At 38.5% G+C, this 16,919-nt stretch overlaps 1 protein-coding gene across 2 annotated transcripts in view; it reads right to left on the bottom strand.

The window, feature by feature from the left end:
• Positions 1–6,219, bottom strand: part of LOC121880006 — a 23,371-nt gene extending 17,152 nt beyond the window's left edge. The window contains exons 1-4 of one of the 2 annotated variants that reach the window (XM_042386944.1): positions 6,087–6,219; positions 1,841–1,881; positions 1,091–1,172; positions 454–514 (exon numbers count right to left, since the gene is read on the bottom strand). In XM_042386944.1, coding sequence (XP_042242878.1) covers positions 454–514; positions 1,091–1,172; positions 1,841–1,871 — 174 coding nt within the window. In that variant the 5' untranslated portion in view covers positions 1,872–1,881; positions 6,087–6,219. Of the gene's footprint in view, positions 1–453; positions 515–1,090; positions 1,173–1,840; positions 1,882–5,871; positions 6,024–6,086 lie in introns of those variants that run through there. The other variant, XM_042386933.1, reaches the window with a different exon arrangement.
• Between the last annotated feature and the right edge of the window lie 10,700 nt (positions 6,220–16,919).

Below are 16,919 nucleotides of genomic sequence, written 5' to 3'. Positions count from 1 at the left end.
GAACAGAATAGACCAATAGAAATGACGTAAGCACAAGGAAGAAATTAAGACATAGAAATAAGGAAAGAATTGGCCAGAGAACAGAGCAGGTGAGGTTGAGAAGACGAGTAAAGAGGGTGTATAAAAGAGAGCTGGAGGGTAGGAGATGGGGGGGGACCTTTAGGAAGCAATAAGGTCGTGATTTAGATAACTTAATCTCCAGACAAAAACCTCTGATTGGTTGAAGACTCTCGAACTATGACGTCATATACTTCCACAACATCTGATTGGTTGAATGGTAGTGAACTATGACGTCATTTACTTCAACAACATCTAATTGGTTGGGTATCAGTGGACTATGACGTCATTTACTTCAACACCCTCTGATTTGTTGAATATTAGTGAACTATGATGCCATTAACCTCAACAGCCTCTGATTGGTTGAGTACTAGTGAACTAAGAGAAGAGTCTTACCTGATCGTAGTATTCAGTGCCAGACACACGGGAGCTACTGGCCATACAGTTCTGGCCACACCTGTAATGTTATGACGACACAAGTTAACAGCCAAACCCTTGTATTATTTGTGTATCTTAACATACACGTTATGTTCCGGGTCACAGTATGTGTTAGGAGGCAGTGTCCACCATGTTCCGGGTCACAATGTGTGTTAGGAGGCAGTGTCCACCATGTTCCGGGTCACAGTGTGTGTTAGGAGGCAGTGTCCACCATGTTCCGGGTCACAGTGTGTCAGGGATTAACAGAGTTCAGATTAACGCCACAAATTAAATTATCCAATTAAAACTTTAATGCTCACCCAAAAAATACTAATACACAATAAAACGAAACTTGAAAGCCATGTGTAGAAGGATAACCACCAGAGTACAATTACCATCGTATTGATGTTAACAGTTCATGGTCCTCAAAGGGCTTAAGCATCATGGTCAAGGAAATAAGTCATGGTACTCAATCGGTTATTCTACTCACAGGATTACTTTATTGTACTCAGGGTTGGCGTCGTACGCAAGGGGATAAAGAGTAGCGTGAGGAAGATTAAGTCTCCCACACTGTGCAAGAAACCATTAGACACAGACCACAGCTTCATACACTAACCTGTATTCTCTGCTATTCTGTGTCCATGATTTGACCTGGCCAAAGGTCTGGCATGTGCTGGCCCACACTACACCCACCACCACTGTTGAGGAAGACGGTTGTTAGAAGGTAGTAGGCAGCTATTAAACAGGGAGGTGCTACCGCCTGGGAAGATATTGGAAGCATAATGTGTTGTCTAATGGTAGACCCTGCTGCTATATGTGACCAAGTCTCAGGTTGATGATCTGACTTTATGCCCCATTTACACACAATTGCAGGGTCTCAATTGTTTCTCTTACTTTGGCAACACAACAAACATATATTGTTTCTCACTCATTATTTTTCATTTATATATTTATTTATTATTATTATTATTATTATTATTATTATTATTATTATTATTATTATTATTATTATTATTATTACTACTTGAACTTATTTATTTTTCATTTTTTATTATAATTATTATTATTGTTGTTGTTATTGTTATTATTTTTACTATTACTATATTTTTAGCCCCAAGAGCCCTGATGTTGGTCAGTGACCTGTGCCAGGAATTTGGCCTGGCCCTTTATAACACAAAAAAAAAAAAAAATAAATAAATAAATAAATAAATAAATAAATAAATATATATATATATATATATATATATATATATATATATATATATATATATATATATATATATATATATATTGTACAGTCCTACTGTTGACCCACACCTCCAATGTTGAGTGAGACAGTTGTGAGTCACAACACTCAGGTACTCACCCAGGGTGGTGAGTGCTCGGAGCAGAAGCATCAAGTCGTCGCTGGAGGAGGAGAAATTTTGGTCATTACTAGTAGGTCAATCTGTGCTTCGACGTGCAAAAAATTACCTCATTTATTTGTTAACCTTTAACCCAATTGTTCTTTCAGAACAATTTATCGAAAACGTAGGTAGGGGAACATTTATTTATTTATTTATTTATCTTATTTTTACTTGTTTTACGGCCACGATCCAGTTTTGCTCAATACACATTTGCACATTCATTAGCTAGTTTAAATCACAAAACTATATAACTAAACATATACTTTAACTACAATATATAATCCAAATTACAAAATTAACATTTTGGTAACTATTCAGGCGCATGACACAATGTTAAAAGTGATCACTGAGAAACTTGAAATAATTCCTTAATAATGTTTTTCCTTTTTTTTTTGGCCGGTGTGATTATGCACTGAGCAGATTTCAGATTTGCCCCCGAGGGGGCTAGTTTATTGGGCACCCCCTTACATCCTGTGCAAGGTGAAGTGCAGAAGCGTTTACAGCTCCCAACAGGGAAGTATGAAAAGTTCATACTTGCCTTTATGACTCGTACATTAAGGGCGTAAAAACCTGAAGGGTCATAGGTTTTGTCAAGTTACATAAAGTGAGAGAATGATGAGTGTGTGGGGGGAAAGTTCCCGGTACATTTTATCTGTTTATGGCAAAGTGTGGCAGGTCCCTAATAATGTCAAATGCCAGGCCTGTGACTAGGAGGAGGGATATATGCACTGAGCAGGTCATCAGCAATGTTGTCCATGGAAAGCAAAGGTGAATTTGTACAGCTTAAGCCTCTTCACTCGCCACATGCTCTGGTACAGTTGTGGAAATGTGTTCCTACTCCCCCTGTGGTAACCCATGTCTCCAAACAGCACCGTCGCTGCAGTAGTAGTGTCACTTTTTAGGAATGAATGGGTATTGCTCTTGTAACGACGGACGTGATTGGTGGATAGGTTTGCTATAGGTCAAATAAGTTGGCCGTTTGGTGACACGGGTTACCAAGGGAGTGTAGGAATACATTTCCACAACTGTACAATGAAGACCAAGTTTCTTGCAGGCACACCTCCGTGTGTTACAGTCGGTCTTACAGTTGCAATTAACCACTCTCAGTAGAGCTTCTGAAGCTGCAGATAAATCATTTGTTTGCAGTTGAAGGCGATCATGAACTTTCATCCAAACCCATTCTTCCGGGTTCAAAGTGTTTTCCTCGCCTATCCACTGCTGACTAGTGGCTCAAACAAGGCAGATGAGTTGTTGGTGAGCTCAAACCTGAAGATATCTGCAGTAGATTAATCGATTTCGCCTGCAGTTGTTAGTAGACGCTGAAAGAGCAGCTGTGGGTCCACTTGGATGGATTGCTCATCAACCTTCGCAAATAATTTGCTGTCCATTGTGAGTATCCCATTTTTTTTCTTGAATGTACGAGTATGTGCAAAACATGTTGTTCCCACCATTGATCTAAGGATCTGGCATCTTACCTTCTTCCCTTTGTCAGCCTTCACATTCAATGACAATGTTTCGTTGAGATGAATCCTAAGTGAAGGGATTTTTATTTTGAAGATAAGCTAGTAAGCTCCTCATATCCTTATCATACACTGTCTGTCTGGCTTGTGTGACATTTTTGTGCTGCTCACTGGTCCCGTAATCTGTACCTGTGAGTATCTGCGCGGAACTATTGACGTAACAGCATGGGAAGCAAGCAGCCTTCTGTTCGCTGGAGTTCTGTAATCCCACGACCTCGGATCAATCCACCTGTCGTCTTCGTGTGAATGTATGTATGTATGCATGACGTGTACGCGTGTGTATGTGTGTGTGTTTACGTGTGTGTGGACTGATAACCGCAAGTCTCATTTCCGGTCTTTCAGTTTTAGATTGTCTCGGCCACAACACCAATAAGCTTTCTTACCTATGTCCAACTGAAAATCACCAAAGTTGTTGAGTCTTTGGTGTGTAAGATGTTCGTGTGTCAGTCTAGACCAAGACATCCAAAACATCAAAATCGTCTTGATCGCTCATACCATTTCAACACGATCAAGAGAAAATTTACTGTAAGTTAAAATATTTCATAGTGGAAATCCCACGTTCGTAACATCGCCCAGGCGTGGTTGTTTCCGGAGGCACCGCTTCAAGTCTCACAACGTACGTAACTATAGTTCGCTTAAACTATATCAAGATTATGAACGTTTATAACTGGCTCACTGAAGAACGTATGTAATTGGATCACTTAAGAACGTACGTAACTGGTTCACTTAAGAACATACGTAACTGGTTCACTTAAGAACGTACGTAACTGGTTCACTTAAGAACATACGTAACTGGCTCACTTAAGAACGTCCTGTCACATGCGCATACAGTAGATAAACTAGCACACAATCTTTCCACGTTCGTCAATTGCAAACAAAGAAAATGGCGTTGCTTGCCTTCCTTTTCATATTTTCTTTTTTTTTTACTTTATCTATCGTCCCTTGGGTCTCACAGGAAACAATGAGATCTAATATTGGTTATCATGAAGTCTTCAGACAGGCGAGTCCACACACGAACTGATAGAGAGGCCGTGAAGTTGAACTCATGATTCAATGTAAAAAGAACATGTAAGATATATTTACGAATATCAACACCAATAAAAAAAACTTACACTTAAGCAATTTATTAAAAATATGATATTGAATACTTTTAAGATTAAATTTAGTTACTTAATGTGGTTCGATATTTTATAAAATATCCTGTCCTCATTATCTTGACCACAGAAATTGGCACAAACCAGTTATGCGGAAATAATACGTTTCATTTGAATGAGACGGGCTAAAAAATTTGATAATTTGTGGAAAATACGACAGAAACCGGTAAAGCTAACGGAAAAAGTGCTAGTGACGCCGCCTTTACTTACGCTAAAAATAAAGAAATATATATGTGTGTGTGTGTGTGTGTGTGTGTGTGTGTGTGTGTGTGTGTGTGCATCGGGTTGTAACTAGTTTACCCGTCAGTAACGTGTCTCTTCCTCTCCCTCCCTCCCCACAGAAGCGGTCCCTTCTTCCTCCAAAGCTGTCAGCGTGATACAGGCTCCACCACCATCAATAACAGTATCGTCAAGTCAAATGAGATGTCGCTAACAGCCATTAACAATACCGTGGGTAGTTGTGTGTGCTCGAGAGTAGTAATAGTATTGTTGTAAACTATCACCACTTTTGATAGAAATTAGGATTATGTGTGGTCAGTCGCTTAGGCGGGTACGAGGGTGTTGTGATGTCGAAGGGAACTGTCCGCCAGGGTGGCAGGAAGCGCTGCTGTGTCTCAGCTTTGTACAGACTGATGGTCTCGTTCAAACATCCTCAAATGTGTATCTGTAGTTTGGATCCATTTAGATTCACCAATTTCATGACTCGAATATTCTAGCAGTTTCACGGCACAATGTTATCAGGATCACCACACAAAAGCCTCAGGGCTATCATGAGGTTAACTTCAATTATTCTATCTTTGACACTGGGTATACGTAGTTCTTTCCTCATATTAAGTACTTCAGTGTTCATAGGTCAGCCTAAGATAATTATGAGGGCTTTAATTTGTACGTTTTCTATAAGTTATCTTATATACATCTAGCGCTGGAGCGGCAGCGACAACATTTTCCGGCTCTGCCGCTTGTCCAAATGCCACACACTACATCACACTACACCTCAACACTATACTACACCACACTACACCACACCATACTACACCTCACCACACCACACCATAATACACCTCACCTCACCACACCACACCATACTACACTTCACCACACCACACCATACTACACCTCACCTCACCACACCACACCATACTACACCTCACCACACAGCACCACACCACTACACTACATCACACCATACTACATCTCACCACACCATACTACACCTCGCTACACAGCACCACACCACACCACTACACTACACCACACCATTCTACACCTCACCACACCACACTACACCTCACCACACAGTACCATAACAACACTTACCTCCACACAGCGACCTAAGTTAGCTTTCTTCCCCTGTGTCTGGATCACAGTAAACGTTATCGAGTATTAATTAAAAAAAGAAAAAGAAATAGAAGCGTAACATGTCACCTCGGTCTGAACGCGAGCACACCACTGGGTACTCACTACATCATCCCTCTGGTTATAAAGCCGGGTTTCCTGTCTGATAAAAATCAACAAAGAAATCATAAACTTACATTACCAAAGCTGACGGGACGGGCGGAGAGCTGCAGGGACGGGCGGCTCAATAATAAAATTCAACAAGTAAAAAATATTTTAGTCCAGTGTGGCGGATCATGAGTGTACGGATAGCACAAGCTCCTCACACAACGTACAGTAAAGGATCACCGGATGTGTCACCATCAACGCAAGAATGGACGCCTTTTACGTAATCCTCAACACTTATTTAAATCCGGGATAATTAGAGCGCTAAGATCAGTACGGTAAGCATTCCGCCGCCGTACTGTACCTAGTCAATATAACAAAAATAAATAAAATGTCTCAAAATATATGGGGGATGGATTTAATACTATGTGTTTTTTAATTTCTTACCGTAGAGTTAGATACTGTACCTTCACACTGGTTACTTACAGGAGATTATGGCGTATCGACGTAGAAATTCACTCCACCACCCGACATTCCTTGTGATTTATACTTGATAAATAATGATTTTATGAATTCCATTAATTTCCAACATCCATCTAAGTTATTGGTTATACGTTGTCATCCAATCAGTCATTACCTTTAGTAATAATGAGATAGGATCACAAATACGGGCAAACAATTGCACTTACATTTATTTGTCAAGCTTCCATACAATGATTTACAATTTGCATGGATATATGAGTCACTCACATTCACGCCATAATAAAATTAATCTTGTAAAGAAGGAATTTCTAACCTGAGGCCGCACAATTGACTACTCTACTATGGGTATGACTTAACAGAGCTTTAATTCCTCAAGTGATACATTCGCTGCCAGCCTGGGTCGCTCGTGTTGCAACCAGGCTTTCACACGTGATCTTTCCACGGGGAATAACAAAACCTTGAGTTAGCAAGCATAGTCTCGTGTCGCTGACAGTCACTGTAGACGGTGTCACACAAGAGAACTAGTGAGGTGACTTGGGTTGACACCCACACAGTCTTTTTACTGACAGTCCACAGGACGGTGTCGCGGTAAAGGACTCTGTGTTGCGTCCCTTTCCCTTCAGGAAGGGGAGGATGAGGACGTCTTAACTTGTACATGGTCTAGGCCCTACTGGCTTAAATGTGGTTTTGGGGCGTGAGACACGTTGGACAGTACAGCACTGTCTCAATCACCCCCCATAAACTGGCTCACATACCCACTTATGAAATAGAAATGACGGTCACGGCTCGCCTGGTGTGTTATCTCCCGTAAAACAAACATTGGAATTGGGTTGCGTGGGTAGACCCAACGCAACCCATGACAATCGCCCCTCCTAAGAAAATTTTTTCTTCGGAGTAATAGAGAGCCATAGAAGTGGCTCTATCAACAGAAGAAGATACTCTATTAGAGTGTTTCAGATAAAATAGTCATTGCGATGCTTCCTCACACTGTCACTTCAAGGGAAAATGTAAACTTACGACTCTTGGTAATTGGCAAAAGTGATTAGTAGATTAGGATGTTAATTGTCGTCCTGTGATTGATTCCATCGTGTATTAGAAAAGTACTAAATACTTCTCAACTTGGGATTCCCAAAGACCCGTGCATTAGACATTACTTTTGAAACACACACACACACACACACACACACACACACACACACACACACACAGGATGCTCCCTCCTTGCCTCACACAACGCCACCAACTTCACTCAAACACTTGATGTGGTGGAACTGTGGAAATCTCGCCCAGTGCTCGTGCCCACCACCACACACAGCGCCTGTCTTCACCTATCATCGAACATACACTCAAAATAGTAATAATTTCTAAATCATTTCAATCATCTGGATCTGTAACTCCAGCCAACAAGTTGTATGACGTAACACAAGTAACAGATATCACTTGAGCAAAGGATATAAACATCCGATAATTTCTGATGTGTCCACACTACCACACTGCCACAGCTGCCTCCACACTGCCACAGCTGCCTCCACACTATCACACTGCCTCCACACTACCACACTGTAAATCAACGTTGTGAAGAGCATAGTATACCTCAACAGGACGAAGACGTTCCTCAAACTAGATATTGTACTGTACATCTTAGTGTTTATGTTGTTAAGGAGGTGAAGTTATTGGACCAATGTGTAGGTTGAGAAGATCTTATGCATACTTAGATGATCCTTCTCTCATTTAGGTTTTGAAAATATAGTGCCCTCTCACTGGTAATGCTATAATTCTATATTGCCTCCTAGATAAACCAAAGAGCGCCAATGGATTAACAGATATACATCAGTAACCAAGGAAGAGAAAGAATATCCTCAACTGCCTAATTTATACTATACAAGGGTGAGGGCCAATTAGGTAGAGGTTTAAAAGCACCACAAACAACACCACTCAGTCAAATGTACAGTCGGGACCAAAAGTAATCATCCACTTCACCACCTAACCCCTGCGCCTGGCTGGGGTCCTCTCAGTACGTTAAGGGGATAGAGACGGGGAATGGTCGTCTCGGAGGGAGGGTCTTTTGTGAGGTGTGGGAGGGTGGTATGTGATGCAAGCTCCTAATCAGAGAGGGGGGGGGGGGATTGAACAAAGCATGAAATTTCATAACAGGAATGATGATTGTTATTTTTTTCTTCTCATATTGTCATAAGTGTACATGCTTGACAGTGTTATGGGACATACTTGTCTAGGGGTTATAATAATGTTCCACAACACAAGGGAAGATAAACGGGGAACGGGAATATTCATAATAAACTACAAACTGCTATAATATATTAAGTATTAAACATATTTACACTATATACACAGAAAGGTGAAAATGAAGCACATCAACTATAACTGTGAAACGACACCAGAGACAAAAAGACAAGAACCTCTAACACTACAATAAACACGTGGAATAAGTGTTACCTATCACAATATACATTATAATTATAATCCATATACACAAAGTACACTTAGTTGTGAGGTGACCACAACACAAAACCCTCAGAGACACAGGACACGTGTACACAGGGCAGAGCAGAGTCAGTCAGCACAACAGCACGTCAGGAGTTGGTACCAGGCTCACAGCTATTGTAGGCCTGCAGCTGACAACTAACCCCACAGAGTTGTCAGGTTGTTCATTACTACAAGGATGTAAACATTGACACAAATAATACATTATTTACAATATAACAATATACTGTATAACATACAACAATACATATCACATGGTTATAGATGGTGGGTTGGTTCCTCCTAAACCGCTCCCACTCTTCTCGGGTAAAAAAATAAAAATAAATAATTTTCCGTTGCAAATTTATATTTTTATACTTTCCAGCTGACTCACCCGCCAATCAGCGTTTCTCTCGGTGTCACGTGACTATGTGTAACCAATCAGCGTCGCTTTCGGTGCCATGTGGTTCGTCTGCGCACGAGGAAGGTAGAGTACATTCCTTGTCTGCGCATGTTCAGATTTTCGAACTGGCTAGTCGCACGACGGCTTCTCTCGACACAGGTGTTTTGTATCAGCTTGGCAAACCATTCATCGTGAAGTGCTATAAGTGCTACAGACGCAAAATATAGAACAATTGTGGAAGGATATGAAGAGTTGTGTGTTTCGTTCCTGCAATGAGAAGGAGCAATATCAACAATATTTCTCTCTCAAGATGTTCCAGGCAGAGTACACCGACCCACCGTTTCTCCTTTAAGCCTACAAGTACCATGGCTTTAACCTCTAGCATCTGTTAAGGTAAGTTCTGTACACAAAGGGGGTCCATGGGGGGCTAGGATGTTAGGTTGGGTCCTTCTGGTTTCTCTGATTAGGAAGTTTCGTTAGGTTTCGTTTTGTCCTTTTTTTGGGCGTGTTTTTACCCCACAATATCCCTCGACTTCAAAGCTCTGTCCACTTTTTGTAACCTACGGAAATGAAGGACAGATTCGCCCAAAACACCACAAAATACACTAGGATAATGAGACATCATAACACCTCAAGATGTGAAAGACTCGAGGTATACAATATTAATCTGATCATTGTTAGGTTAACCCTTCATAATTGGTAGTTACCAAGTTACGAGCTTACGGATACGACAGTCATCAGCTTTTGCTCAGTTAATATTAATGGTCTGAAATGTGATAAAATTTTAATGATAGGTCTGATATGCAAAAAAAAAAAAAAAAACAATCTACCATCAATATGTAATTTCCAATAATGCCCTAACCTGATAGTGGTAACTTGCGTGGTAATGTTTCTCTATACATTAACGATACGGGGGTACAGTTACCAAATATTGTTTACTTATGACAATGTTTTGTTTATTATTATTATAATTTAAGCTTGGTCTCATTAGAAGTTTGTGTACAAGTCACCGGAACTATACAAAGCGCCGTGTTGTTTACTTCGTGCTGTAAGAAGCGCCATCTATGGGTTGAAATTCAAAACCGAACCAGCGGCCTTGTATTTTTCCTTTCTTATACAGGAGTTACTCGTCAAAAAATGAATTTTCTTTCGTAGACAGCTCATAAATCTTTTGTTTCTCCTAGGGATAACTAGCCAAAATTACAAACCTTAACATAATACACATTCCATATTTTTTTTTTCATGATTTTTAAGTTATATTCCTTATAACTTGTCCTATCTCTGTTACACGCTGTTCACTGGCTGCGCGCGGCGTCTTGAATGTCCCTAAACACTTTACAGCATGGGTTAAGCTCACACTTGGTGGTGATGCAACATTTGCTGACAGAATATTCCAAAGACATTGTACACACACACACACTGAACCCACTGTCCTAATTGGTGACCTGAATATCAGACACAAGAAATTAGGTGACCCAACCACTAACACCAATGGTTGGAGACTTACCTCACTTCTCAGCGCAGATGAAGACGCTCAAATTATAGGTAATAATGAACCAACACACATCTATGGACGTGGCTCTTGACAAGTATATTGACTTTAATCTATCATACACAACTCATAGCTCTGATGTTGTCACTGATCTTATATCTGACCATAACCCAATCCAAGCTAGTATACATGTGGCTAATGACATCCCCACTGGCGGTAAACTCAACAGACGTAGACTCGCAGTCAAGCAAGAACATGAAAGCCAGTTAATAAACTTCATCCTTGACATTTATAAGCAACCTGATTAATATTATAATTGACTCGTAATATTTCATAATAAACTCGGAATATATCATAATTAACTCGGAATATATCATAATGAACTCGGAATATATCTTAATTAACTCGGAATATATCATAATAAACTCGGAATATATCATAATAAACTCGGAATATATCATAATTAACTCGGAATACATCATAATTAACTCGGAATATATCATAATAAACTCGGAATATATCATAATTAACTCGGAATATATCATAATAAACTCGGAATATATCATAATTAACTCGGAATACATCATAATTAACTCGGAATATATCATAATTAACTAGATATCATATCAATACTCAGAGCCCTTTCAGTTATCTGGCCTGAAATCTGATGACGTAGTGAGTGCCATTCAGGACTCATTATATACCTACACAGTAACTGAAGGATCCATATGTGTCATGTTGTGTCCTCGTGTCTTATAAATCATGTATCTCTGATCATTGTGGTTTATTACTCTTTTATCACCTGTGTTTTCTCACCTTAGGACTCTTTCTTTCTTTCTGTTTTTCTTTCTTTATCACAATCCCTAAATTATCCTTTCTCTCTCTCTCTCTTCCACTCCTGGGTAGAAGGGATGTGTCACTGACTGGTTACCTCCTCCTCCTTCCTCTCTTACAAATAACATAATATCCACAATTAAACACCATTATTGTTACATAATGACCAAACAACAACATTAATTCAACTATTCCTGATGTAACGACAACGTCAATTAGTAACTCCTTATACAACAAAAACAACAACAAAGCAACACGTAAATTATTCATGACGACAACAGCCTCGACCAATCAGTGTTAGTCTGACTGTTTGGTATCCACGTCTACAGTTTTAAAGGAAGAAAGCTAAAATTTGGCTTGGAGATGCACATGCACCTTAGAACTGTCCTCGAAGTTGAATTTAGGAGAATTGGTCCCTGGAAAAGCGATGGTAGAGGGGGGGTTAGTGAGTGCTTTGAGACCATACTGCACAGAAATAATTCCCGATTTGCCAAACATAGAAACACTACTTCCGAACCAGCACTTAGGTCAATCCTCCTCCCCCCACTGGATGATATATTTAATCCACATCATAAATTAAAACATTAACCCAAGTACCATTAGAAACAGTGAAAATAGAGGGAAACAAAGATAAATTACAGCCAAGGAAACCCGACATAAGTACTACCGACACTTAGTTCCTGGTCAGACACGTTCACTTAACACTAGAGAAAAAAATAGAAGTGGACTTTTTGGGGGTTCGTGTGATAAGTCTCTGCACGCTCATAGGCGGACCTCCTGAAACACCTATTTTTCTTTGTTTCTTTATTATTCATGACCACGGTGTTTATGATAGAGAGCTGAAAATATACGCTCATGTAAATAACCCTGAGAATGTATACGAAGGTCTTAATTGGGGGAGAGATGAGCTCTTATTGCGGCCACCTCCCTTCCTAATGTGGGTCCCTGTGAGTATGACCATATTATATTAACATGAAAAGATGAAATTAGATAATTTTTGTATATGTACTAAATGTTTAGCCAAAGAACGGGCATATGTTACGAGCTGTCCATCTAATTGTAAGGAGTATTCAGTGTATTCATCTTGTCATCTCAACTATTTCATGATGTATAGTCATCTAAGTGTATACAGAGTACACCATACAACTAGCATGCATAGTTCTAAATTACAGATATTATTATTCAATGAAGAGCTCCACCTAATTACTAATAATACACTGAGAACCTGAATAACTGGCTCACTGTATATTTTCCCCTGAACAAACATGAACCTTGGTAATGATTAACTTATGATTCATAGATCAGTTCAGAGTATTTAGAAAGTATTTGATCCCATCATGAAGAGTAAAGTTAATGGATTTTACAACTGAATCTATTATTATTAATGTTCGCCTTATTAAGTGAAGTAAACACTATTGCAAATTAATTATAATGGTTATATAGACTTAATGATTTTTATGTAGTCGACCAAAATAATGTAAAACAGATGCTGATCCTAACTACGGCAGGTGAGGTGTTGGGGGTTAAGGTCCATCTCATCATCATCATCATCATCATCATCATCATCATCATCATCATCATCATAATTATCATCATAATTATTATTACTTCTTAATGGCATAAATTTTATACCGGTTAATATACAGTATATCTGTCTTGTGATATATTTCTTTCAGTACAGGGAAGGGAAGGGGAGGGAAGGGGAGGGAAGAGAAGGGAAAGTTAATTACACAACCATTAATGAAGGAGTAATTACCAATGTTGTAATATAGTTACGAACAGATAATTAAGGTGATATAAGAAAGTAATTATCGGCAGGTGGACGACGATCAAGATGACTCATTAGTACAAGTTACCTGTGTGTGAGAGTGTTTGAGTGTAACTAATGCGTTAGTGTGTAAGTGTGTACTAGTGTGTGAGTGTGTATTAGCGTGGGTGATTTCTGCCACTCCATTCTTTTACTGTACTGTACACACACACACACACACACACACACACACACACACACACACACATGCACACACACACACACACATACACATGCACACACAAACGCATAAATAGTAGACACATTGTTGAATAAAAATCGTAATATAGAAATACATGATTTAAATACATATAAATATCTATAAATGCTACAACCACTACTACTATTAATTGTGGCCTCCAGCCTCCCCTTATAGCCACACCTTCGCCGCCATTTTATTACCTTAAAATTAAATTAAATTAAATATCCTAGCTGAGTTGAGTTAGTTGAGCCGCAGATCTATGCGGCATTCAGCGACTACTAATATTACTACTACTACTACTATTACTACTACTATTACTACTTTTATTACTACTACTACTATTACTACTATTACTACTACTATTACTACTACTACTTCTAATAATAATAAAATAAAAAGTTACTTCCTCGAGGTCAAACAAAAATAAGATAAATACGGATTAGTCTTCACAAAATCATCCCCCAATAACATTTCTTACTGAGAGACAACGAGGTTTTTGGTGACTCATTAAACTAGGGAAACAGTATTCCTCATTCCTATGTTTCTTGTCCCCAGTTTCCAGTCTAATGAGGAAACACTTTCTTTTTTGTCGTCCATTTTTTTCTTTCACCTTCAAGAAATTAGAAATTCACTCGGAATGTTGTTATTGTTTTGTTATTATTATTATTATTTCTTCTACTACTACTTATATAATAATAATAATAATTATAATAATAATGGTAATAATAATAATAATAATAATAATAATAATGGTAATAATAATAATAATAATAATAATAATAATAATAATAATAATGGTAATAATAATAATAATGGTAATAATAATAATAATAATAATGGTAATAATAATAATAATGGTAATAATAATAATAATAATAATAATAATAATAATAATGGTAATAATAATAATAATTGTAATAATTATAAGAATAATTATAATAATTATAATTTTAATTATAATTTTAATTATAATAATGGTAATAATTATAATAATGGTAATAATTATAATAATGGTAATAATGTTACTAATTCACTTATGAGAATATAATATTATTTTGACAATTAAGTGAACGAGGTTAAACTAATACAGTAAATACTTAAGGTAAAGAAACTAAAACTTACTGAATGGAATGATGCAAACAATTATAACCTCACGGAACACTGATACCTAGAGAGATTTATGCCTGTTGAAAAATATTAATAATCTTCGTCTTAAGAATTCTTAATGTGTTGAAATATTAAGTTAGTTTAGGTTAGGTTAGGGTTAGGTTAGGTCCTTTCGTTTGAGAATGTTTTAGCAGAAAGAACTCCTCTAGCCTTAAGCCAGACAAGTGCCAATCAGCACACGTCTTCCCTTCATACGAGTGAAATTTGCTCCCAGGTGGGCCAGTAGGGGAGGGTGTCAATAGCCGGCAATTAAGCGGAAATTAACAGACATAATTACCGCTTGAGTCGGCTTGTTAGCACTGGAGAAAGGCCAGGTGATGTCAGCTAGTGTGCAACGGCAGGAACTCCGATAATATCAACAAATGAGACGAAATAATATTACCCACGTGGAATACAAACAAACCTATGAACCAATAAAAAGTCAGATAATATAACCCAATTTGAACGTCGGTAATACCAGCCAATAGGAAGCCAGATGACGTAATCTAATAAAGTCGTGAATATAACCAGCCAATCAGATTAACGAAAGCCATCCGGGAAGTTGATATTACGAACCAATACTTTATTTTTTTCCCTTTCTTTCTCTATCTGTCTTATGTATGTATGTATGCATGTATGTATGTATGCATGTATGTTTGATTGGTCAGCATGCTCGTCTCGCAAGTAAGTGGACCCGGGTTCGATCCCCGGGTAATTTTTCTTTACGCCATTTGCCTCTGTCTACCCAGCAGTAATTGGGGACCTGGATGTTATTCGATTTGCGGATCGTGTTCCTGGGTAATGGTTAGCCAGAGCAGTTGGCGAGTTGTCCAATCTTCTTGGACTATTCCTTGACACTAGGTCATGCAACTTGTTAACTTAGGGTGTGGTTGTTGTGTTGGTGACAGCTTCTACACCTTAAACAAATTCACTCCTAGTTGGTCCTTGGGCCGAACATCCTCGAATATGAGGGGAAACTATTATTATTATTATTATTATTATTATTATTAGTAGTAGTAGTAGTAGTAGTAGTAGTATTGTTATTGTTATTGTTGTTATTGTACAGTTGCCACAGGTATAGTGTTCCACCCCTTTGTGGCCTTACCGAATACCTGGTACCGTCATAATGGAACCTTCTTTACAAATATCACATCTATCACACCGCTTACCATAAATCTCGAGTACAAATATTACCCTAAAAAAACATATTGTTGGCCACATGTTCGGAAAGGCCAGCGAGGGGCGCAACACTATTCCTATGAGCATCTGGATAATGAAAATCCAAAGTTCGCTGAAAATTCCCGGCCAGCATTGTGTTTCTGTTCAAACTACACAGATGACGCTCTCTCCACCAACTCTGGGAGATGTCGTGTTGTTATGACTGGACTGCAGGTCATCTATGGGTCCCGTTTGAGTTGTGCTGCTGGTTTGAGCTATTAAGCCTTGTTTGTGCATGTGTTAAATACAGAATATATAAACAATTATATAAAACTAACAAATACTACGTTATATCTTCATCTATATTGCACTATGAAACTTTTTTTTACCAGTTCTTATTTATCTGTTAGCGATAGGTGATACACGCCATTATATTATCATTAGTTTGCTTGAGGGAAATAAAAACGAAATAATAAATCAGTATTGGTGGTCTAAGGAAATAAAATACGAATATACACTCGAGGTTTTATTAATTAAAATTATTTTGAGAGGAGCCGAAACATTAAAGGAAACGGGTTAAGGCGCTGTGAAGGACCGTCTATCCATGTATCTCTGTACCGTCTATCCATGTATCTCTGTCCGTCTATCCATGTATCTCTGTCCGTCTAACCATGTATCTCTGTCCGTCTATCCATGTATCTCTGACCGTCTATCCATGTATCTCTGTCCGTCTAACCATGTATCTCTGTCCGTCTATCCATGTATCTCTGTCCGTCTATCCATGTATCTCTGTACCGTCTATCTATGTATCTCTGTCCGTCTATCCATGTATCTCTGACCGTCTATCTATGTATCTCTGACCGTCTATCCATGTATCTCTGTCCGTCTATCTATGTATCTCTGACCGTCTATCCATGTA

Source organism: Homarus americanus, unplaced genomic scaffold (assembly GCF_018991925.1).
Source record: "Homarus americanus isolate GMGI-L3 unplaced genomic scaffold, GMGI_Hamer_2.0 scaffold50564, whole genome shotgun sequence".
Taxonomy (NCBI): domain Eukaryota; kingdom Metazoa; phylum Arthropoda; class Malacostraca; order Decapoda; family Nephropidae; genus Homarus; species Homarus americanus.
The sequence above is the reverse complement of the archived record's forward strand: the minus strand, read 5'-3'. Positions and strand labels throughout refer to the sequence as shown.